The sequence below is a fragment of the Notechis scutatus genome, chromosome Z (assembly GCF_049901735.1).
Source record: "Notechis scutatus isolate UNSWTSFEM ecotype Mainland chromosome Z, rNotScu1.2, whole genome shotgun sequence".
Classification (NCBI taxonomy): Eukaryota; Metazoa; Chordata; class Lepidosauria; order Squamata; family Elapidae; genus Notechis; species Notechis scutatus.
The window spans coordinates 138,557,002-138,581,233 of NC_142025.1; the positions used below are offsets into that span (position 1 = coordinate 138,557,002).

Genomic DNA, 24,232 nt, shown 5'->3' on the forward strand with positions numbered 1-24,232 from the left:
GAATGAGGGCAGCCCACTTCTCTGTGTATCTTCATTACATACGACAAGTGACAGAAATAAACCCTAAATCTGTAGGAGGAGGGAGGGGGAGGCTAGGGTGAGATCTCTTGAAAGGAACAGGCAAGCATTTGAGTGACACATGGGTCTGTGGACACTCAGCCTCCTCTCTCCTCCTCCCCCCACCCCAAGCCAACCATCCTCCCTTCAAGTCAGCAAAAATACTTTCTCTCCGCAGAAGGCCATATGTGAGTTGGTGGATGAAGTGATGTCAGCACTGGTCACCCAATGGGGGCCCACGGAGAATGTCCAAGGATCTGGTCCCCAGGCTGCCTCATAAGGACGTGTGCCAGCCTCAGAGTTTGGCGAAGGCTTCTGTGCAAGGAAGGGTCAGCGGGCTTTCCCTCCATCGTTGGATACAGTGCTCCAAGGGCCATGGTCTGCTGAGAAAGAGGAGGAACTCCACAGGGGCACGAGTGACACTCCATTAAACATACAGCAGGGGAACAGCAGAAGCAGGCCAAGCCAGAAGAAGTGGGAAGCAGCTTTAAACACAACAAGCGGAGAGGTGCGGTAGGGCAAAAATGGAAAACGCCCATGCCAAAACAGGAGAAGAATGCCTGGCTTACTTTGGAGTAAGTGAGCATACAGGCCTCTCTCCTGAGCAGGTGAAGAGGCATATGGAAAAATATGGACCCAACGGTGAGTGCTTTCTAAAATAACAGCCCTTTTGGTACCCACTTGGCCAGATGCCAGGACACAAGAAGGCAGGGGGAATGGAGAGCCAGAGAGCTGAAAGGATGTGCAGAGTGACATAGATATGAGGAGCAAAGAAAGCAATCCAACCAGAGATGCACAGTGATGGACATGAATTCTAAAATGTAAGAAAGGACAGAAGCAATAAGTAGAGGCAAAAGAGGAGGAACCAACTATTATCCAAGAAAAACGGTCACATAATTATTGGAAAGTGGGAAGGAAGTGATAGAGATGTTCTAGCAGAGTCTAGAGTTGGCCATGGAAGGGGAATAAGAACAAACATAGAAGCAAAGCACAAGAGGGAAAACTGACTATTGCAAAGTTGCGAGGGTGGGGGGAGATAGTCATGCTGGGGACAGGGCAGCTGCTGCTACTTTGCTAAGAATAACTCAGTAAATTCCCTTTGGTATGAACGAGATATCAAAATTGCGGATGGGCAACTTGTAGGAGCAGCCGGGAGGTCGAAACAAAAGAGAAGAGATATTACACAGCCAGCAAAGTGAGCTAGTTAGATGCTCAGTGGATTTGAGAAGAGATGTCTTTGAGAAGCAAAATGTAATTGTTTGTTGGTTGTGATGCTGCGTGAGTGGGTGGATCTGGAGAAGTTTGTTTTGTAAGGAGTAGGGCATATCATGCTGCCAAAGATGTGGATGAATGAGAGGATAGCCTGATTTCCTAATTTTATAATGTCCCTCAAATACATGGGGTAAAGTCAAAAGTTCTGGATTCCTTGGTGGGATTATAATAAAAATTTGATCGGAGGGGATTGTGAAGTCCAACCTCCAAGGATTTCCTATGCTCAGACCAATTTTGCAATCACTTAGGCCCATGGTTTACAAACTGAAGTCAGTAAAAAGCTTACTCATTTCTGCAGATATGTCCATATGCAACTCACAATTACTCCCTAAACCTAAGCATGATCGTATAACTCTTTCTAACTGTTGAGTTATGACAATGAAAATTAACCCTAAACTCCATGGGCAGAACCGACTTCTCTGTAAATCCAGAATAGTTTTACCTATATCTCTTCTCTGTTGCCACCTTTGCTTGACCACTCAGCAAAAGTCATACTAGCCATAATCCTAACCAGCTTTTCTTTCTCTTTTTCCCTTTCTTTTCCTCTCTCAACATATTGTCTTGGAACCCCAGAACTCCCAGCTGAAGAAGGTGAGTCCTAAAAAATATTGTGCATAAGCATTAGGAAGGAAAAACACCTCAACCTTGAATTAGCATGGCCCAAATGACTCCTACAGACTGTAACACTCATTCAATGGCTATTGAGTCTCCAGATGGGGCCCTCAAACTTTCTATTTAGAAATAAAATCTGAGGTTAAGCTGTGAATTGCCAGGTGATTTGTCCACCACGTTCCATCATGATGCATAGGCATGGAGCTCTTCCTTTAACCAACCAGATGCCAAATTCTTCCTCTATCAAACTCTACTTTAGTCTACCCCAGCACCCACTTTCCCTTTCTTGGGCCTTAGAACTAATTCAAAGCTTCTAAGAGGCATAGCTTGGTTCTTTGAAATGTTATTGGCCAAATAATGGAGGCTGCTTGCTAACTGGGAGGAAACCCCACCACCACCATTTTGGGATGAAACAAAAATATCTTTTTGGGAGATAGATCAATTGGGAAAAGGCAGGAGAAAAAAAAATGGTTGTATGCCTTGCCATTTCTCCCGGTTAACGGTTGCTATGAAGTTTCTGTTAACACATAGTTAGACTTGCATAGAAGAACCTACAATTTCCCCAAGCATAACTGCTGGAACTTTTTGAAAGATTTATCATAGATGTGTGCAAGGCCCGCTATCCCTTCTCTCTTTTCCTCGCAGCCCATTGCTTTCTTGATTGGGAGGAGGCAGGCTGATTTCCCCCACCCCATCTCTATAGTCTCTGTGCCTTTCATCCCACCCTTTCTTGCTTATCAGGCAAAAGTATATGGGAGCTGGTGGTGGAACAATTTGAAGACTTGCTTGTGCGAATTCTCCTGCTCGCAGCCTGCATCTCTTTCGTAAGTGACACTGGCCTTGTAACTGAGGAAACTTAGAAAATCCACATAGGACTGAAGAGGAGAGGCAACCATTTTGGGGGGGGGGGCAGAATGGGACAGAAGCTGTATCCAGGGCAAGTGATGACTGCCAACATGCTCTCTGGGGATGCCATCCTGTGTTAGGAACATACCAATCTCCACTACATTGGAATGGAAAGAACAGAGTTACAGTTATTGGATTGATTTTAGATTGTTTATTAATGAGTGGAATTCTTGTGTGCTCTCTGAGCTTGGTACTTTGCTTGTAGCCATTTCATTACCCAACAAGGCAACATCATCAGTGAGTGTGTGGTTTGCTCCCTGTTTATAACGGGTGTGGGCAAGTTACTGTATATAAACAGGGAGCAAACCCCACACTCACTCTAACTGCTGATGTTCCTTTGTTGGGTAATGAAATGTCTATAAGCAAACCATCAAGCTCAGAGAGCACCAAGGACTCCACAGTTCAACTCTGAGCCACAGATATTACTTTATATTGGTAATCAGTGTCAACAAATCGGTGAATTAGATGGATGGGAAGAAACAACTCTCAAATGAAAGCAAATATACATGGATACCAGGATAATGTTGCGGGATCCAAGATGGGTTGGTCACCAGGGCCTTCAGAAATAACTGTAATGCCATATTTAATAATTCCCGTTCACTCAAGGGTAGGGATTAATGAAAGCTTGAGTCAGGATACACAATTGAAATTATTTTCATTGGCAAAGTAGGTAATACACGTCAATAAAAACTTTGCATCTGAACATCTTCAATTTTTTTTCTCATAAATTATTTTTCAACATTTGGGGTGCTTGTAGATGTTTAATTCAATCAGGACATTCTGTTTCTTTTTCTCAGAACTAAAATCTGATTTCCTTTTGTGTAACAAATCAGGAAGCATATTGAGCTAACTCATCTGTTCAGTAATCTATTTTGACTCCTTCCTGCTTAAAAGCAGGCACCATGTTTTATCCGGTCATTTTCAAATATTTCACAAAACCATTTCCTTCTGAGCAAAATCCCAGAAAACAATATGGGCATCAGTTTGCTTTCTAAATGTGTACTGATCTTTTTAAATACATAATTTTATAAAAGTTTTAAAAAGGAGGCTAAAAACCAATATAGACTAAAAACTAATACCAATTAACATAAAATAAGAAGAAAAGAAAAAAGAAAGAAATCAGAAAAAAACCCTAAAAGTGCAAGAAAGGAAAAAAAGAGAAAAGAAAGAAAGCCTGCAAGGAAGTAGCTTCTTTACAGCAATTATAAGTAGAATTATAAATTTATCTTTTAGTCTATGGTTACAGCATGATCTTATTTCTATAATCAATCAATTTAATCATCAAAATCATTATCATAAGCTCACTTTTCTTCTTTTGTGCAAAAGGTCCATAAGGATTTTCAGGTAGCAATACATGTAAATATTGTGTTTTCTCTGATCAAAAAAGTGAGTTTGGCCATTGCAGAGTTCTTTGATAAGTTTAAATTATAATTGTATTTCTACTATAACGAATACATTGATTCAATCTAGAAAAAGATTATACCTGACCTGTACATTCCTGTATAAAAATGAATGCTCTCAGGTTCATAGAAACCATAAATTCCCTGCCATTTCTATAACACAGCAAACCCAAGCACAAGAAGCTGAGGTTTTCATTATTTCAGCACCCAGAAGCTCATCATAGCCTGTTGTGCTTCTGGCCAGTTTCTTGACACTTGAGATGCAACCTCCTCAGATTGTGATACTATATCTTTCAAGAGCACAGGGCTAGGCTTGGCAATGGGAGGTCTCAGAAAAGGTCATAATTTACAACTTGGTTCTCATATCGCTATGGTTCAACATTTCATTCTCAGACAGCCCGGGAACATTGGCATTTTCCTGACCAAAAAGAAGCCAGTCAACCAAACTATTCCACCCATTTCCTTATTTTCTTTCTCCTACAGAGCTCTGTAGGACACAAGTATTATGGGCCTTCTGAACATAGGAAAGAACAATCTGCTTTGGGATTGTATTATCATTGAAAAATAGGACAGGCAGTATAAATAAAATTAAGATCACATTGGAGATAACACTCTCTTCATGGTTTTGAGGTGTACTTGGCTACAAGTTTCAGAATTTCTGTGGTTTGATTGAATTCTCTCTCAGCGGATGATTGCAAAACACATTTCTGTGGATGTTCAACAAGATACATTTTCTCTTTGGCACACACCTACACTTATGTCTTCTGCAGTTGATGAAAGAATATGTCTTTACTGTTACCTCTTTTCCACTGTCTCTCAGGCTTTTTCACTCCTGAAGCTTCATTAGATAGAAACTACCCTGGAAAAATTCATAGTGCTTCTGATTTTCAGGACTGCAGTTATTTAGAATGAAGACAGTAAGAGACAGGCTTATTTTGAATTTTAAGTGTTGAATTTGGATCTGCAAACAAAGAAAAAACTCTGATAAAGTCTTTGGAGATAACTCTGGGAAACAATCAAGCATTACAAATCACATTTGTACTGTTAATCGACTATAATCCTTCTAAAAATTATGCCCGCTCCCAACAGTATATCAAACAGCATGAGATATGTACAGTATTTGCACAATGCTCTGTTCCAACAGAAATCCTGTCAGACACAACTCTCACCAGCAGGGGGAAGTGTGCAACCTTGTAGAGATGTTTCATTGCAATTGTGTGCAACACATACTTTCACACCTCAAGTGTGCAATTACACACTTATCCCTGCCTGCACAATTGTGCAACATCCATGTGTTTGCACATGCACACACACACACACACACACACAGCAACAGGAGCTTTTTATGCTGGTGCTATCAAGTTTCATGGAGATTGATTGACTCAGTTCATTTTTGTGCCAATGCAAAACGCAGGCTGGCTTCAGCTGTTTTCAGATGGCATGTTCAAGGAGAATTAAAAAGTAAATGGGATTTCAGAAGGAGAAATGAGAGGTGGGGCTGGGATTTAGGATTTCTGACTGGAAAATGAACAATGGCCATATCTGAGTGAGAGGGAAGTGGAAGATTAACCACATTCTCTCTCCTCTCCTCTACAACTACGCTTACCTGTTTGTTTGTTTTTACAGGTGCTGGCATGGTTTGAAGAGGGTGAAGAGACTGTCACTGCATTTGTGGAACCATTTGTCATCCTATTGATCCTGATTGCCAATGCCGTTGTTGGAGTGTGGCAGGTAAACAAATCATATTGTGTTTCATTACGGTTTGGTGGATGCAGGTGTGTGAGGTAGTCCAGACTCCAAAGGAAAAGGTGATTTGAAGCATGTTTGAATGCACATATATCTGTCAGCTGCCTTTAAATAAAATGCCTCTTCTGCTGGAATTGCATAGGGAAAATCCAGGAAACCATGAGCCCAGGGAAAGGTACCTCTTCCTTGCAAGTTACTAATGGGAAAAATATAAGTACCCTCTACACCCCAAATCGCCTTTGTCTCTTCAGATCCAGATCCCTAGGAGTTAGTTCAGATGTTGCACAGGCATCAAGAGAATCTAGTCCTCCAGTCAACTATAGAAGCTCTCTGTGGACTTTAGACCAATTCTCTATATTAACCAACCTATCTCAGGAAGTTGTTCTTAGGGAAAATTTAGGAGGGAGCCCTGGACTTATGAAGGAAAGGTGGTTGATAAGCACAATAAATAAGCAAGCAAAGCATGGTTTAAAACAGTATTTTTCAAACTTGGCAACTTTAAGAGGTTTGGACTTCAACTCACAAGGACATGAAATCCATCCATCTTAAAGTTGCAAACTTTAAAGCATAATGCGTATGTTCACAAACCACACCAAACCAGAGCCAGGCAAATCACATTGTTGTTTCATATAAGGTGCAAAGCCCTCTTTAGTATGTGAAGTATCTCTATGATGCTCTAAACATACTACAGTGTGGCTTAATATATATTTTGTTCTTCAGGTGTACCTTATGAACATTATCTGACTGCTATCATGAGGAGATAGAGTACTCTAACCTAGTCAGTCTCCGAGAGCATGAAAGTGCTTTCAGAAAATTGAAGGGTGTCAAAATACCAAGGCCTAATGGACTAGGAGTTTGGATCCTTACTCTGAGCCTGACTCACCTAGCTCAGCTTGCTTTCTTGCATTGGGGGAAAGGAACAGCCCTTCCCTCTGCTGAGGGGGCCCCAAGAGGTAATTGTAAGCAACAATAGGGCATCTTAACTCTGAGTGGGTCCCTCCTCCTTGCAGGAACGAAATGCTGAGAATGCCATTGAGGCCCTAAAGGAGTATGAACCTGAAATGGGCAAGGTCTATCGATCTGACAGGAAGGCAGTACAGAGAATAAAGGCCAAAGACATGGTCCCTGGAGACATTACAGAGGTGGCAGGTAAGTGCCAGGGGGGGAGACAGGGGGGACAACGTTAAAGGTCATAGGGATTCCCCAGGGCGAAGAAGACTAAACATAGAGAGAGTGCCAGAGTCAGTTTGAATACCATAAGTGTTCTTCCATAATCTTTAAATCCCTAAGTAGCTCAAGCTCCCAACTTAAGCTATTAGAAATGAGGCGACTGAAGATGACAGATACCACTAGCAGTGACATTCAAAACGCTTAGCTATTTCTAGAGCATTTGCTCTAGAAGACAGTATTCTCCTCTTGCCCTGTTACCTACTCCTTGATAGAGTAGGATCAAGGTCAATTAAGTTGAAGGGATATCCCAGTATTCCCTACTGCTTTCTTTTATAGAGGATATACCATATATACTCCAGATAAGGACAGTATGATTCTCTAGTAACAATCATCAACAGCTATACTCCTCTCTAAAGAGCAGTTGCCAAGGTTCCTGTCTCCGATCTCCACCTGAGGATTTAAAAATGCTTCCACGTTTGTTAAGATGAAGCAATTGTCGACACTGACATAGCATTTCTCTATTATATTGATTGCACAGGTTGCCTCAACTTGAACAGGGTTAGACTAAAGAATGAATAGTGTTAAAGAAGCGTTATTTTATTAAATAATTTAGTTGCAAAGATATTTAGATCAAGCAGGGATCAACCCATTCTTAGATAAGCAGGGGAATTATAGTTAGAATATATGGCAAAGAAGGCATTATTCTCTGTGAGTTGAAAGAAATAAAGGTAATTTCCACTTGCACCAAACCAGGACACAAAACATCCTGCTTATATCTTTACCTGCTAGTACCTAATGATATGGCTGTCATTTTGTCCCCAATGCACAAAGAAGACAGGCTTAAGTAATCCTGAGTTATACTGGCATTGAAGTAGAATTTAACTCTTATTCTAATGCTGTCTAAAGTTAGCTTCTAGGTAGGTCAAATCTGTCTTGTTTTGGAAGGAAATAAAGTAACCACAGTGACTTGAAACAGAGGCAATGTAGGCAGATTGAGGCTTGGCAGGATTGAGCAGCAATTTTATGGTGGTTTATTTCTGCAGTTAAAGGATGGTAGAGACCAGTTTAACAGCCCCAGGAGAATGCCCTCAGTGAAGGCAAAAATGCTTTATTACAGGAGAAAAAATTAAATTGAAATCTAATTCTCTCAGGGGGAAAAATTCAGAATTTATCAAATTAATTGAGTGAAGGTATTGTTTTTTGTGACAATATATTGCTGCAAACCTATTTAAAGCCAGTGTTTTCTCCTCCTGTCTATCTATACACTTAGAGGTCTGCTTTTGCAGGCCTCTCCTTCTGGTGACATTTTGTGCAAGGCAGAGAATCCCAATCTAGAATCTATTTCTCCCCATTTTCCCTGCCACTCCAGGAGGTACCCTATTGGGTCATAATGGAGAAGCCATTTCCCACAAGTCAGGAGAGGAGTGACTATTTTGGGGTTAGATACTGTTTTCCTTCAGCCTCAAATCCACAGGAAGTTCTGGGATGCTGCTTCAGTAAAATCTGAACAAGACCCCTCCATCATGGAGCTTGTTTACTCCTTGGGCTTGCCCTGTCTTGACCCTGGAATAGAGGCGAGAGGGATGTTTTGGGAACAGACAGTCCCCATGGAGAGTGAGGGCTGGAGGTGGAGCAGTGAAAGCAGAGCCCTGAGGAATCCCCTTCAGCTGCACTTACTAGATAACAGCTGCCCTCAGAGCTGGGCCAGCAGCCAGATCATTCCCTCCTCCTTTCTAAATTAATTTAATTCAGAGATCATTTACTCCTGGGGCCAGTTGCACAAGTGTTTCCAAAATATCAAGGGCAGACACTCATCCATCCATCCATGTGATGGAGCAGTCTCCCTCATGAAGTCTTGTAGCCTCTTTCTTGCTTTCCTTTTTGTCACACATTCACACTAAGGAGATCAGAGTGGTTTCTTCTGTGTGCCTAGAAAAGAGAAACATGGCATTGCCCCCAAAAGGGCAGACTTTACATAAAATTCATATTCTCCCACTTATGTGCAGCTAACAGGACAAAGTGTGAAGGAAAAATGTTTTTGCTCTTTTGAGTCTATGCACTGAAGTGTAAATTTTGAAAGGATTTGTTAATTTAAGTAGAATGCAAGACATCTTATCATTGCAACTGAACAGGCAATATGCTGGCTGCTAGCAGATGGTAGTTCTCTACAAGCCTCTCCCCTCTCGTTTTAGAAAATAAAGCCCTTCTATTTGGACCATTCCCTTTAATATAGGACCTCCCCCCGCCCCACCTGGTTACCACTCCCACCCCAATTTGTCCTGGAGAGTTTAAAAATCCAACGGGAAATTAAAACTCCAGCTCAAATATCAATAAAATAATGCATGTGTGCATGTGGATGCACAAAATATTTTGTCATCAAAGTCAGCTTCCAAAAACTTAGTTAATGATTCCCTCTACTAGAGAGTGCAGGACTAGAAACTCTCAATCTCTCCATGTCTCATTCTTTTTAACACTGAAATCCCAATTCCTTGGCCATGCTTTTTTTTGTGTTGATCCTCACATCCTTAAAAGTGTGCTTATTAAAAACAATTTCCTAATACATATTTTGATCAATAAATCTCCTCATCAGATTTGGTGGCATTGTCAAGAACACAAAGATTCACTTTGCCTAGCACTCTAGCTGTAGCAGCTACCACTCAGCGGTCCCAGGGAATCTCACAAGCAGGGTTTGAAGGTGACGAAATTTCCCTGTTTTGATTTCTCATGCTAATTATTCAAAAGGAGATACTTTCTATACATAGATGCCCCATTCTTAATTAGGACACTGAATAGCTCTTGTCTGGCCCAACTCTCATTCATAATTTTATCACCTCCTTTCATGTGCCTTTGTGACCAAATGCCAAGGAAGGACATAATGTTCTTGTATCTTCAAGAATTGTATAAGGAGGGGATTCATTTCCCCAAATTTCTTCTTAAATATACCAGACTTGTAGTCAATTCTGCGTGCATTTGACCTCTGCTAATTGGCATTACAATATATATGCTGGGGGGGGGGGATTCAATAGTTGGTAATATATATTATGTATTAAAAAGAGACAGAGAAAGTGTGTTAAGTCAAAATCCTTGAATGTCTGCAGGAAAGAATTTAACAAAAAGATAATTCCAAGAAGCCTCTGCAGCTCATTAATAACTCTGATTAGCTTATGTTCTTTTTTCCTTTTAAATGTTACTGGCCAAGCAACTTTAGCATCACTTCTGGGATGTAGGAACATAATTTTTGCCACCTTTCTCCTAGTCTGGCCTGGCCTTGAGTTCCCCTCCCTGCCTAGGGAAGCCGTGACCTCTCCATCTCCTTGAAGAAGAGAAGGCAATGGAGCAATGGATAGTGCCCAGCAACTAGCTTCGCCTTGTATGGACACTGGCAGGCAGCTTGGTGATGTCTCGGGAATGTGATGAGGCAGGCAAGGAGGGAAAGAGAGAGAGACACTTAATGCGCTGGTGGAAAAGCGAGCTGGGGTGCATGGGGACATCTAGGGTTACCATGCCTTGTCGGATGAAAGGGGGACAGGCAAAGGAGAAACCCACACTGGGATGCTGCCTCTGACTACCTTAGAAGCAGGCCAAAAAAACAACAACAAAAAACCCCACTTCCATCCCATCTGCATCCTACATTTTTCAATCCTGACATACCCAAAGCATATCCTTGGTGATCGCCCACTTCTGAGGAAAGCAACGATTTTTGAAGGTTTTCCCCTGCGCTTTTGAGCAATATTATCAGTTTAAGGTCCATATGTACATATTATCAGTTTAAGGTCCATATGTACATATTATCAGTTTAAGGTCCATATGTAGTGGGTATGAACATCTGGTAAATGGTAACTGAGTCTCATAAATGGCTTTAGTATAGCATAAGTTTATGTTTGTTAAATAGCTTTGCTGAGAGGGATTGTCTGAGAATAGTAAGGTGAGAGACTGAGGAAGCCTGCCTGAACTAACTGTGGGCAAATGATTTAATTAAAAAAACAAACAAACTAGGGAACATATTGGGTCAAGGGAACTGGAGAATCCCAAAATTATTTCTGATTGAGCAGGGAGAAATTTGATTTTTCTCAGTGGAGCAATTTTATCACCACTGGAATTAAACCTCAAAAATCATATTTAAGTGCTAAAGGGGACAGATTTACACAAATGCAGATGAAAATGTTCACTCTTCTGATTTCAGTTGCTTCAATTGATTGCATGTTGTTTCTGCCACTTATATTGTACCTCAAGCATGTTTCCTGAAGAAAAAAGATTTTCTGCAAGATAACCATATCACAATAAATAAACCAGTGTGATTTTAACAAATTCATCTATCTCTACTCAATTAATGAAGATAAGCCAAAACTGATATTAAAAATACCAATAAAAACTGATCAATGATTTGAATGTAATTACAGCTACCTCTAGCAATATAATTTTGAAATTTAACTGATGAATTTGCTTGCTGAATTAATAAAAATATTTCTCAGGAAAAGCAGGTCCGGCAGAATAGGTCCAAACTGCAAGGAAGAATATGTTCTTAAAACTGTATAATATAATATTATATGCATAATGCAAAGCTACCATATTATGAGAGATTTAAATTACTTAACCGTAAGCCATTTACTTGGGGGTAATCTCAAAGTACTCTATGGCATTTATTTACAAACAGACATATATAGAATTGTGCTACTAAAATCCTTCTTCATGCTGCCGGGTTATTCATGGTCAATATGCTTTTAAAAAGTGGAGGACTCCAGAATTCTTAAGCTCCATTTTTACAAAAGGCAAGAATGAAATGTTTTGGCACCTTAATTTATCGTTTCTGTGAACAAAGCTTAATCAAATGAAATGAAATCTTCATTACAGCATAAAGTAAAGCCTACCATTGGCTGAGCAGAAAATCTTTTTAAAATGCTAAAAAAAGACTTTCCTTCTTGGGATGATTCCGATGTTTGTTTTATCATTGTTGCCTTGGACAACCTGGTTGAAAAAAATTCCTAGGAGATAAATAGTAGTATATTTATTTCTGAATTGTAGTGGTGCAGAAAAAAATGAGATATTTAATCTATATATTCATCCACTGAAATTCCTGCTTCAGAATTTGACCCCAGTAAGAAAATTTTCTCATTCAAGCTACCTTCAGTTCTGTACAAATAATGTTCTTTCTCTTTAAACTAATGTTTCTCAACCTTAACAATTTTAAGACATGTGGACTTTAACTCCTAGAATTCCTGGTTGGGAAATTCTGGGAGTTGAGTCCACATATCTTAAAGCTACAAAGGTTGAGAAGCATTGATCTAGAGCAGTGGTTGCCAACTGGCGGGCCACAGAAAATTTTGGTGGTCTGCAGAGAAATGTCACCCACAAAGCACCCCCCAAAGCAATTAATCCAGGCTGCGCGAGAACACAAGGCTGCGCCACCACATGGCTCCGCGTCGCTTGCATTGCAAACAACACAAGGTAGTGAGGGGAGGGAGGAAAGCGGGGGGACTTGTCCCACTTGCCCCACATGCCTTGCCTGGCCACCTGGCTGCTTCTTTCCGCTTCTTTCTTCTTTCTGCTTTTGGTTATGTAGTGAAAGCAGCAAAGTCTTTCTTTTCTTCTCTCCGAACTCCACCAGAAATGAGTCTTTGGGACCCTGCAAGGCATCCTGCTTCAAGAGGATGCACTGGCAAAGACTCATTTCTGGCAGAGTTTGGGGAGAGAAAGAAAGACTCTGCTGCTTTCCTTGCATGAAGTCGAAAGTCTCTCTCTTCTCTCTCCCCTGAGAACGGAGCTGGAGACAGTAGTCTGAGACTTCAAATAAAGAATGATCGATCAGTAGGAATGGGTGGGAATTTTCTGCAACGCTTTGGGGATTTTCCCAGGGTCCTGAGAAAATCCCAAAAGTCTGCAGGAAAATCCCCCCTCCTGTTTTCCTACTGATTGATCATTCTTTATTTGGGATTGCAGGATACTCTCTCTCTCTCTCTCTTTCCCCTGAGAACGGAGCTGAAAAGCAAGTTAGTAAAGGAATGTGGCTGCCTTGGAGAGGGTGTGTGTGTGTGTGTGTGAGGGACCTGTGTGTGTGTGTGTGTGTGAGAGAGAGAGAGAGAGAGAGAGAGAGAGAAAGAGAGAGAGAGAGAGAGAGAGAACATCACTGCCAGACCTCCGAGGTTAGACTGGATCTCTCTCTCTCTCTCCCCCCTCCCCCCAACGTCAGTCAAAATTCATATTAGTGGCCCGCAGGATTTAAAATTATGAGTTTGGTGGTTCCTGAGGTCCAAAAGGTTGGCGACCCCGATCTATACTGCAAAAACCCCATTCTGATGATCCTGGTTGACTGTGTAGTTTAATGATCTCCTGTCCATAAAGGTGTTCAGATTTGACATTGTCTTCTATTGCCCTCCAGTGGATGCCGTCACTTTTCTTTCCTTAATATAGAACTTAGGTCAATGGACCTCTAGCCTCTCTGACCCAAGACATTCTGCTGCCTGAAGCAAAAGATAAGGTAGCTTGCATGCCTTAGAGACCATCTGGATTGGAAACTGAATTTCATCTGAGGACAGTTGTCTACTAAGGCAGACACGTAGGAAGGAATAAACCTTCTTCTTTGACAGAAAGGAACTGAATCCATCATGGCCTGAAATTTTGTTTTGCCTACAGGAAGGGCTGCCCATGCCTTGGTTCACAATGGAGAGTAAACTTGTACAACCTCCTTATCTTAGTTCCTAGTGCAATCACTTGTAGGTTGAGCAATTGACACCACATACTTCATGATATTACCATACAATTGTCAAGCTTTAGAAACTATAGGCCATTTGCACAATAATATGACTGACACAAAATATGGCATTTGTGCAATCACATCATGAAGTGAGTGATATTATTGCAACATCTATTGGACACATATGAGTCCAGGTGATGGTGTTGGTTGTGGCTGGGTTCACAAAACACATAAACAGACAAATCAATTCGTTGTGCAAACTCTGTAGGGTTACTTTGTGACCCAGTGATTGGACATATACTATGTACAAAATCTGATTAGAGAATTAACCTATTTTTTGAGTTTGCATAGTATACTGCATATTTACTCTATACATTAATGAATGGATTGGGTTTTTCACAAAATGCTAAATCTGAAGAAACAACCTAAGGTTAAAAATCACCCAAGCTTAGTATATTGTGTCTATGTTGCCATTAGATTTTTATTTGACCTGGTTAAGTTATGCTAGCCCAGAAAATTGGATTAATTCAGAAAACTGTGGTTTACTTAGCCATGGCTTTTAGCATATAGTCAGTAGCAGGTGTTTTGTTTTGTTTTATATCAAACAGTGACTGTTCTATGGCTAAAACTCGAGGTTATTCTTTTTTTGTTCCCCAGTTGGTGACAAAGTCCCAGCTGATATCCGTATCATTTCCATCAAATCTACCACTCTGCGTGTGGACCAGTCTATTCTGACAGGTAAGGAACTCATACACAATATTAGCAATAAATAAATTCTGCCCATAAAATAATGGGGAAAAATGTAAAATGAAAGGGAGAAGGAGGGAATAACAACAGAAGTTGTGTTTTTAAATCTCAGCCAATCAGCAAAGACCTGAGAAGAACCTATATTTTAAACTACTTTGTAAAATGAAAGTATGGGACTATATAGAGTTCCTAAACTCTATGGATAAATCTGTGGTTGGGAAAACATGTCTTGGAAAATCATTAGTATAGGTAGATTTGGGTATGATCTATGCCAGTGTTATTCAACCTTGGCTAATTAAAGATATATTGACTTCAACTCCCAGAATTCACTAGCGAGCTTGCTGGCTAAGGAATCCTGGAACTGAAGTCTACATCACTTAAATCAGCAATGAGTACTGATCTATGCAATATATAATGCTTGCATTCAGTCAGGCCATACCAATCCTGTTTTGTATGAAGCAAGTGGTCTGACCCTTTATATCTCCACCCAGGTGAATCTGTCTCTGTGATAAAACATACTGACCCTGTCCCAGATCCACGGGCTGTAAATCAGGACAAGAAGAACATGTTGTTTTCTGTGAGTATTACAGGCAGGGCTGAAGATATAAAGCATCTTTTTGTCCCTGATCCAAATAGTACATGGTAGGAATACTAATGGGACATTAAATACCATATTCCAATTGTCTTTATTGGGATACTGGGATAAAGAATCAGATGACATGACTATGGAGATTCTCAGTCATCCAATTCATGGCTGTCCCAAAAGTGGTTTTTCAAAAAGGTAACTGGACTTTGTTTTCTCCCTGAAGACATTTTGCTTCTCACCCAAGAAGCTTATTCAGCTCAGAGCTGAAGAAGTTTCTTGGATGAGAAGCAAAACGTCTTCAAGGAAAAAGCAAAATCCAATTGACTTTTGAAAAAGTATTTTTAGGGCAATCAGGTGACATCATTTTATTTGCTTTCCCCTGCTCAAGCAACAATGCAAATTGGCTAATATTACATTGTACTTTATTTCATCTATAGGTAACTGGGGAGATGGGGCAAAAAGACAAGCTTGTAATTTCCATAATTGTATGCTTCCTATTAATAGCATATGACTGTCAGAAAGTGCATACAATTCAGCCAAAAATCTGAATATGATTGCAAGTCAGACACAACTAAGGGGACATGGCAAGTGTAACATAATCAAATTATTGACCATATGCCATCAATCAGTTTTGACTCTGAGTGACCACACAAAAAGATTTTATCCAAGATGATCTGTCCTCATACTGGTCCTTCAGGTCCTCCAACAATTCAGTAATCTCTGCTGTACCCGAATCTGCTGGTCATCCTTTAACTACAGTTAATTCTGCAAGTTAAGAAATGTGCTGTTATTTGCTTATTTTTGCTTTCTCATTAAGAATTTAGCAGCATGCTAAAACCTCATGCCAGAAGGTATGCACATGGTTCTTGGAATGGGTGATGAGATTAGAGTTTTGTGGCTGCCATGATCCCTACCAAAAGTAATTTCAGCAATTTCAAAAACCAATGGCCCACAACCTTTCGGGCACCAGGGACCGGTTCTGTGGAGAGAGTTTTTTCTGTGGACCAGAGGGAAGGTGATTTTATGTGCTGCTTGCATCCAGCAATGAGGCTTCACTTATTTATGTGGCCCAGTTTCTGGCATGCCGTGGCCCAGTCCTGGTCCATAAACTGGGGGTTGGGGATCCTCGTCCTAAACAATAATTCCAGCCATATTTTTTTTTTGCAGATAGGGAATGAACATGCTATAGATGTAGCACATACATGTTCTTTACTGCCATGAGAACTAGAAAACTTAGATTTTTAAGAAAGGAAACAATGTACTTATGCAAGATTGTACTTAGCTGTATTTATAGTTTTCTTTATCTAAAATAGTTAGCTTTGCCCACCCATTATATATTCAGTGCCACTTTTCTTTGTTGATTTTAATCCGTCTTGTTCCTATTCCTCTTCGTCTTCAAACCCACTCCAGGGTACCAACATTGGTGCCGGCAAAGCTGTTGGTATCGTCATCGCCACAGGTGTGAGCACTGAAATCGGTAAGATCCGCGATGAAATGGCGGCAACAGAGCAAGAGAAGACGCCATTACAGCAGAAACTGGATGAGTTTGGCGAGCAGCTGTCCAAAGTCATTTCCCTCATCTGTGTGGCTGTCTGGCTCATCAACATTGGGCATTTCAACGACCCCATACATGGCGGCTCCTGGATCCGCGGCGCCATCTACTACTTCAAAATTGCTGTTGCCCTTGCTGTGGCTGCCATCCCAGAAGGTCAGTTGAGGCCATTCCAGGTTCCCATAACCACCTGTCCTGGCTTAATGAATGCCGGCAAATTTCTTTCTTTTTTTTAAATAGCTTTTGCTGCCATCGTATTTTTGTGCTTTCAATTTCTTCTGCACTGAACATATGGTGTGCTGAACTCTGGAAAGGGTCTGAAGGTGTTGGAGCTCAGCCCTTTAGATATTAACCCATATTCTCACAAAGCCTTAAGTGATCCATGAACCGGATTTACACTTTGTGCAAACTCTCATGGTTGCATGTTGGTTTGTTGAAAAAAAACAAAACCCTGCTGTAGTCTAGTTATACATAATGGTAAGCTATAAACACTGGTTTAGGTGGTTGAATTTATAATATACAGGTAGTCCTTGACTTACAACAGTTCACCTAATGATCGTTCAAAGTTACAACGGGACTGAAAAAAGAGACTTATGACCATTTTTCATGAAGCACCCCCATGGTCACGTGATCAAAATTCAGATGCTTGGCAACTGACTCATACTTAAGTTACGACGGTTGCAATGTCACTGGGTCAAGTGATTACCTTTGGCAACCAGAAAAGTCAATGGGGAAGCCAGATTCACTTAACCATGTTACTATCTTCACCTCTGCAATGATTCACTCAACAATGGTGGCAAGCATGGTGGTAAAATGGGGCAAAACTCACTTAACAAATGTCTTACTTAGCAACAGAAACGTTGCTTCTCAATTGTGGTCGTAAAATGAGGATTACCTGTAATCCCATTAAGTCAAAAACCAAAAAGAGCTCAAAACATCAGGTCTAAATGTGCCACTTTTTGCACTGCTACATATGTCCTATGACCCACCTGATTTTATTTAATCTATTTTTAAACTGAAAAATAGCAAGCAGATTGCAAAAAAAAAAGTAGCATCCTATAGCACCCTTTTTCATGCCAGGAAAGCCCCGTGAATTGCACAGAGCAAAGGGGCATTTTTGAGGCAATAAAGAAGGGAGCGAGTACAGCTCAATGCAAGGTCTGGAAGGATGCCCACCTGTCTAATATAGGCAGTTCTCAACTTACAACAGTTTGTTTAATGACTGTTCAAAGTTACAACAGCACTGAAAAGAATGTTTTATGACTGTTTTTCACACAACCATTGCAACATCCCCATAGTCATGTGATCAACATTCAGATGCTTGGCAACTGATTCAAATTTATGATGGTTGCAGTGTCTTGGGGGTGGTGGTCATTTTTTCCAGTCCTTCTACTATTATGTTGTCACTCTGAGATTTTAGGGACTGTTCAGATCAGTATTTTCTGTACTGCTGGGCTATGACACACTGTTACATTTCTCATTAAAGCCTTAGCATTCTTTGTCGCAAATTAGAATCTAATAATACAAGCTCCTCAATCATATCTGAAAAAAGAAGTATAATTATGGGCAATAAGGGTCAAAGGAGACATCCAAGTGGATTTGTTTGAACATGACATGAATTCTCCAAGCTTATCTTTTTGCTCCTTCCTTTTCTTTCTCCTCAGGCCTTCCCGCTGTCATCACGACCTGTCTAGCCCTGGGGACTCGCCGTATGGCCAAGAAAAATGCCATTGTCAGAAGCCTGCCCTCAGTGGAGACCTTGGGTTGCACCTCCGTCATCTGTTCCGACAAAACTGGCACCCTGACCACCAACCAAATGTCGGTTTGCAAGGTGAGCTGAAGGTGGATGCCAGCATTTTTCTCATCTAGAGTCTTTTGGGCATCTCATCTTCATTCTTATTGAAATCCCCTTCCTTCCTTCATTCCTTCCTTCCTTCCTCTCTTTCTCTAGATGTTTGTTGTGGATAAAATAGAGGGAGATTTTTGTGCCATAAATGAATTCAATATCACTGGTTCCACCTACGCCCCTGAAGGAGAAGTGTAAGTACAAATGCGAACTCTAAACAAAGCCAAAAATTTTATATATACTCTAATTTTTAATTACATTATGCTAAATAATATAATTTATTGGTTATTGTGGTTTGAAATTATAATGGTTAGTTTCACACGAAATGCTGAATCAAAACTAAATAAATCCTATTCTGCCTTAGTGTGGTATTTATTCTTCCAGAAATTCCAGATGCTTTGATTTCTGAGGTGTTGTTTTGCTTCTCCCATAATTCACAGAAACAATCTATGCTCCTTTCAATTATATATCTCAGCCCCTGCTGAATTAAGCAATGCCATGGGCATTCTATCCCAGTACCTGGAGGCGATAGGGTGGGAAGCAACAGGTTCAGCTGAATTCTGGCAAGATCAAGTAGCTTTGAGTTTGGGGCCCTGTCAGTTCCAGGACTTTGCCATCCTTGGTTCTAGATACGATGTACTGTCCCGGATAGACCCTATGCTTAATAAGTAGGTGGCATTCGTGGCTAGGAAGGCATTTGCACAGGTTTGTGCTATGTGCCATTTGAGTCTGTTTCTGGATATGTGGGGCACTGCTCACTGTCACTCATGCCCTAGTCACCTTCGAATTGGAGTATTGTAATGCACTCTAAGTGGGGCTGCCCTTGAAGACTATCCAGAAGCTTCCACTGGTGCAAAACGCAGCGATGTGGGCAGTGAGGGCCACATAGGATGGACTTTGTATTACTTGAAACATGGTTTCTGTAGTACTGTTGCACTGGCTAACTAAAATGGGTTTTCCATCAGCAGCGATATATGTTTCTAGGACAGAACGTTCTTCACAGGCTGCCAATTTGCTTCTGGGTCTGATTCAAGGTCTGCTTTTGACCTTTAAAGCCCTTCATTGCATAGAGCTGGGTTATTTGAAGGACCACCACTTCCCAATTACATCCGCCCATCCCATAAGATCTGGCAAGAGAGGCATGCTGTGAGTCCCATCTGGTATAGTTGGTGGACAAGAGGAGGCAAGCCTTCTCTACTTTGGTACCCACCTTCTGGAACATTCTCACCCCTGAACTGAAGTCAGTTCTGTCCTTACTTATTTTTTAGAAGTCTCTTAAGGCCTGGCTATGGTCATTTTCTCTGCAGGGGATCCCTTTACTAATTTAATAACTTGTGTGCCTCATGCTTTAAAAATTTTTAAATAATGACCATTTCTAACATGTTTATTGCTTTATCTCTTTGTTGTACACTGCTAGTGTCACTTTTTTGTGAGATGGGGGGGCCATATACATGGGCTATATAAATAAAACAAATATATTTTTAAACTTTTTTGCACATGCAGATTTAAGAATGACAAACAAATCAAAACTGGACAATATGATGGTCTCGTTGAACTGGCCACAATTTGTGCCCTTTGCAATGATTCTTCGCTGGATTTCAACGAGGTGAATGCTTCTCTTTGGCTTCATCATCTACTTCTCAGCAATTGTTCATTAAGAGATATTTGTGGCCCCTTTCACCAAAACCTCAAAATAAAACTAAAGCCAGAGGCAAAAAAGATGAAAATTTAAAAAAATTCTTTGGAGTCTAAAAACTCTTAAAAAGCAATATACAGATTTTAACCTGGCATCCAGAGGAATCGTACATAGTCCTGGACAATATTCTAGCGGGAATAGATTCCAAAATTCTCTAATTTCCTTCTCCAAGTTAGAACTGGCAGGTTTGTTGGAGCTGAGAAAATGACTGCTAAACCTTACATGAAGGGAAGCCTGGAATAAAAGGAGGTTCAAATTTCCTCCTCCCTTTTGTATTTCTGGAGACAGGTCAGGTGTTGAGGGCAAAGGACTTACAAAATTCATTACTGCTAGTTTCTTTTCTCACAGGGTTGATAAAATTGTGGTACATGCACTAGTGATCATTATTTTAGGCAGTTAAGACTGGAGACAGAGCACCAGTTTGGTGTATTGCTTAAAGGTAGTGGCCTAAAAACCAGGAAACCAGGAATTCTAGTCCAACCTTAGATACAAAGTCACCTGGGTGACTTGGGGCCAGGCTTTGCCTTAGGAAGAAAACAACAGGAAATCACTTCTGAAAAAGTCCTCAAATATCTGCCTGGACTTATTTGTATAATTGCCAGGGGTAAAGACTAATTTGAAGGCACAAACAACAGCAACAATACTAGAGAGTAGTTATAAGCTGGCAGAACAGCCCTGAGAATTATAAGAGTTAGTATTCTGAGGTAGACCAGACTAGAAAACCAAAGTTATGAATGCTAATTTCTGTTATTATATAGTTACAGTAATAGAATATTGCGAGTCTGAATACTCTCTCCCCAATGCTCTCTTTTTTTGTGTGAGAATTTGGGTCAAGTCTGAGATGTTTTTTCAAATTACATTAAATTAATCATTCTTGCTTCCAACCATACTGCCCTTCCTCAAGGTTGAATCTTGATACCGGTAATACACCCCAAGCATTTCACGATCACAGTTTGGTACACCAAAATCATAACTCTGATTCTTCATTTTCCCAGTCCAAAGGTGTGTATGAAAAGGTTGGTGAGGCCACTGAAACTGCCCTTACCTGCTTGGTTGAAAAGATGAATGTCTTCAACACAGATGTACGAAATCTCAGCAAGGTGGACCGCGCCAATGCCTGCAACTCAGTAAGTACCTGCTTTTTCCAGGAACTGACTCTCATTAGAGTGCCAGGCACAGGGAACCAAGACTGCCATGATTAATTTCTCAAAGTAGTTTCTTTGTTGTTTACGTATAGGCAGAATCTTGCCAGATTAAAGCACACTCCGTATTACTATCAGATAAATACTGTGAAGATTTAGGGAAGGTCTCTGATCTATTTCTTCATACCAATGATTCAATAGACTTCACTCCTTCCTCCTGAAACTTAGTGCCAGATTCCACCATATAAAGTCCTATATTGCTCGGTCACTGAGTTGTGCCATGTCCACCTCCACTGTAAAGAGCATGCAATGTGTTTCAATGCCACAATGTTCATTGTTTATGTTGAAGTTCTCAAGTTTCCCCCGTGGTCTGCTGTGCAACAGGTTTGGAATGCAGAGGCACTGTTTAGTGGAGCACAGGAGGAACACAACAGTAGAAATGTGTTTGTGTTAGGGGCTTGTTGTGGGGCGAAAAAGGGAGTTGATTCTCTGGAGATATAACTCATCCAAGTACCATTTCTCTCCCCCCCCCCACACACACACACTTTTTTTTTTTTGTAATTTACCAATTCTGCCTTATAACAGACATCACAGGAGTGGGTTTGATGAACTAAATTATAATTTATGAAAGATGATGTTATAATAAATCTATTTGTTTTTTTATTGATTGATTGATTCTCTACAGCCATCCACCTCAATTGATAATTCTGGGTGGCTTACAATTCCAAATTATTCCAAATCATTGGTGGTTTAACTATTACTGCAGCCTTTTGCTATTTTAGCTGTTGTAAACTTATATAGCATCACCTGAAAACGGATACTCAATTAAAATAATCTATTTTGCTTGTGTGGTACTGAAAAATCTATTTGTTTTCTTATAGTCTTAAGAGCCATCCTCTGATGGCCTTCTCCAGGTATATTTGGGTCTCTTCTGAGGTTCAAATTCAAATATGATTATTCTCACATTACATACTTTCCAGAGGTGGCCATGTCCTCTGCATTGGGCTAATATTGGAAACCAAGCCTAGTATATTGTTTGGATTCATCTCATTCATTTGCTGTGGTTCTTTGTGAAGCAAAGTTAAGGTTTAACCCTCTTTTTCTCCCTCTGCTTTGCATTTGTTCAGGTAATCAAACAACTCATGAAGAAGGAATTCACCCTGGAGTTCTCTCGTGACAGGAAGTCCATGTCTGCCTATTGCTCTCCAGCCAAAGCTTCCAGGGCTGCTGTTGGTAACAAGATGTTTGTCAAGGTTGGTATTATGCTTGTCTGTGGCCCATCTCAGTTTGACTTTTCTAAAGGTAGCCCTCGACTTACAATCATTAGTTTAGTGACTGCTCAAAGGTACAATGGCACTGAAAAAAGTGACTTACAAATGTTGTCATACTTTTGACTGTTGCAGTATGTCCTTGGTCATGTGATCAGAATTTAACTGGTTCATATTTATGACAGTTGCAGTGTCCCACAGTCGTGTGATCACATTTTACGACCTTCTGACAAGCAAAGTCAATGGGGAAGCCAGATTCACTTAACAACCATGTTACTAACTTAATGATTGCAGACATTTGGTGAACAATGGTGTCAAGAAAGGTTGTAAAATGGGGCAAAACCTACTTAACAACTGTCTTGCTTAGCAACAGAAATTTTGCACTCAATTGTTGAGGACTACCTGATATATACAAATGGTAAGTGTTCAGGTGGAACCTACCTTGGCATCCAAATTAACCTGGAATCTTTCCATGGACCATCATATCAGAGAGAAGACCAGGTTCTCTCTTCTTTTTTGTAGTTAGTTTTATACATATGGAGTTTTGTTCTTATTTGTAAATTTTCTCCTAGTGGAAAAAAATAATGGATAGACTTTCAATTATCTGAACCTCCTTTAGCAGTCATACAGTTCAGTGATGGACCTTCAGATTACTATATCTACCACTTACTTTTCAACATAAAGGAAAGATTCTTTCTAAGCTAAAGTTTTATGACCTGATCAGTGATGGGATTCAATTTTTTTTACTACCGGTTCTGTGGGCGTGGCCTGGTGGGCGTGGCAGGGGAAGGATACTGTAAAACCTCCAGTCAAAGGTGGTATTTGCCGGTTCTTTGAACTACTCAAAATTTCCGTTACCAGTTCTCCAGAACTGGTCAGAACCTGCTGAATACCACCTCTGGACCTGATCCAGACAGTTATGTAGCCACATTGCTTGCTATTCTAACCACTTTCTCCTCAAGTGACAATACTTGTTATATTTGTTGTTTCTTTGTAGGGTGCCCCTGAGGGTGTGATTGATCGTTGTAACTATGTCCGTGTGGGTACCACACGTGTTCCCCTCACTGCCGTGGTTAAGGACCACATATTGACAATCATCAAAGAGTGGGGCACAGGACGGGATACTCTCCGTTGCTTGGCATTGGCCACTCGTGACACCCCACCAAAAAGAGAAGACATGAATTTAGAAGATTCCACCAAATTTGTTGATTATGAGGTAAAGCTTACCAGTAATGGTAGATCATTACTGAAAGCTATAGAGCTGGGTTATCCAACCTTGGTAACTTTAAGACTTGTGGATTTCAGTTCCCAGAATTGAAGTCCACAAGTTTTAAAGTTACCAAGGTTGGATACGATATTTTTATGATTTTTTAAATAGAGTTTATTTTGAAGATTATGTACGCATTTTAGCCTAAATTAGTATATTGTCTTAAAATATATTTACTGAGCTTTATATTTCAAATGCTGTTTAATTTATTTTCTTATTTTCTTTTGTAAGAGACCCCTGCCCTGGAAAGTTGATCTGAGAGTTTTCAAAAGGT

The 24,232-nt window shown here is 40.5% G+C and overlaps 1 protein-coding gene across 2 annotated transcripts in view; it reads left to right on the forward strand.

The window, feature by feature from the left end:
- Window positions 1-361: 361 nt before the first annotated feature.
- ATP2A1 (ATPase sarcoplasmic/endoplasmic reticulum Ca2+ transporting 1) overlaps window positions 362-24,232 on the forward strand; it is a 37,179-nt gene continuing 13,308 nt past the window's right edge. For both annotated transcript variants that reach the window (XM_026677518.2, XM_026677517.2), the window contains exons 1-14: window positions 362-699; window positions 1,903-1,920; window positions 2,683-2,765; window positions 5,874-5,978; window positions 7,004-7,142; window positions 14,512-14,592; window positions 15,093-15,178; window positions 16,598-16,895; window positions 18,404-18,570; window positions 18,691-18,779; window positions 20,089-20,191; window positions 21,277-21,408; window positions 22,551-22,676; window positions 23,689-23,907. In XM_026677518.2, coding sequence (XP_026533303.1) covers window positions 582-699; window positions 1,903-1,920; window positions 2,683-2,765; window positions 5,874-5,978; window positions 7,004-7,142; window positions 14,512-14,592; window positions 15,093-15,178; window positions 16,598-16,895; window positions 18,404-18,570; window positions 18,691-18,779; window positions 20,089-20,191; window positions 21,277-21,408; window positions 22,551-22,676; window positions 23,689-23,907 — 1,764 coding nt within the window. In that variant the 5' untranslated portion in view covers window positions 362-581. The remainder of the gene's footprint in view (window positions 700-1,902; window positions 1,921-2,682; window positions 2,766-5,873; window positions 5,979-7,003; window positions 7,143-14,511; window positions 14,593-15,092; window positions 15,179-16,597; window positions 16,896-18,403; window positions 18,571-18,690; window positions 18,780-20,088; window positions 20,192-21,276; window positions 21,409-22,550; window positions 22,677-23,688; window positions 23,908-24,232) is intronic.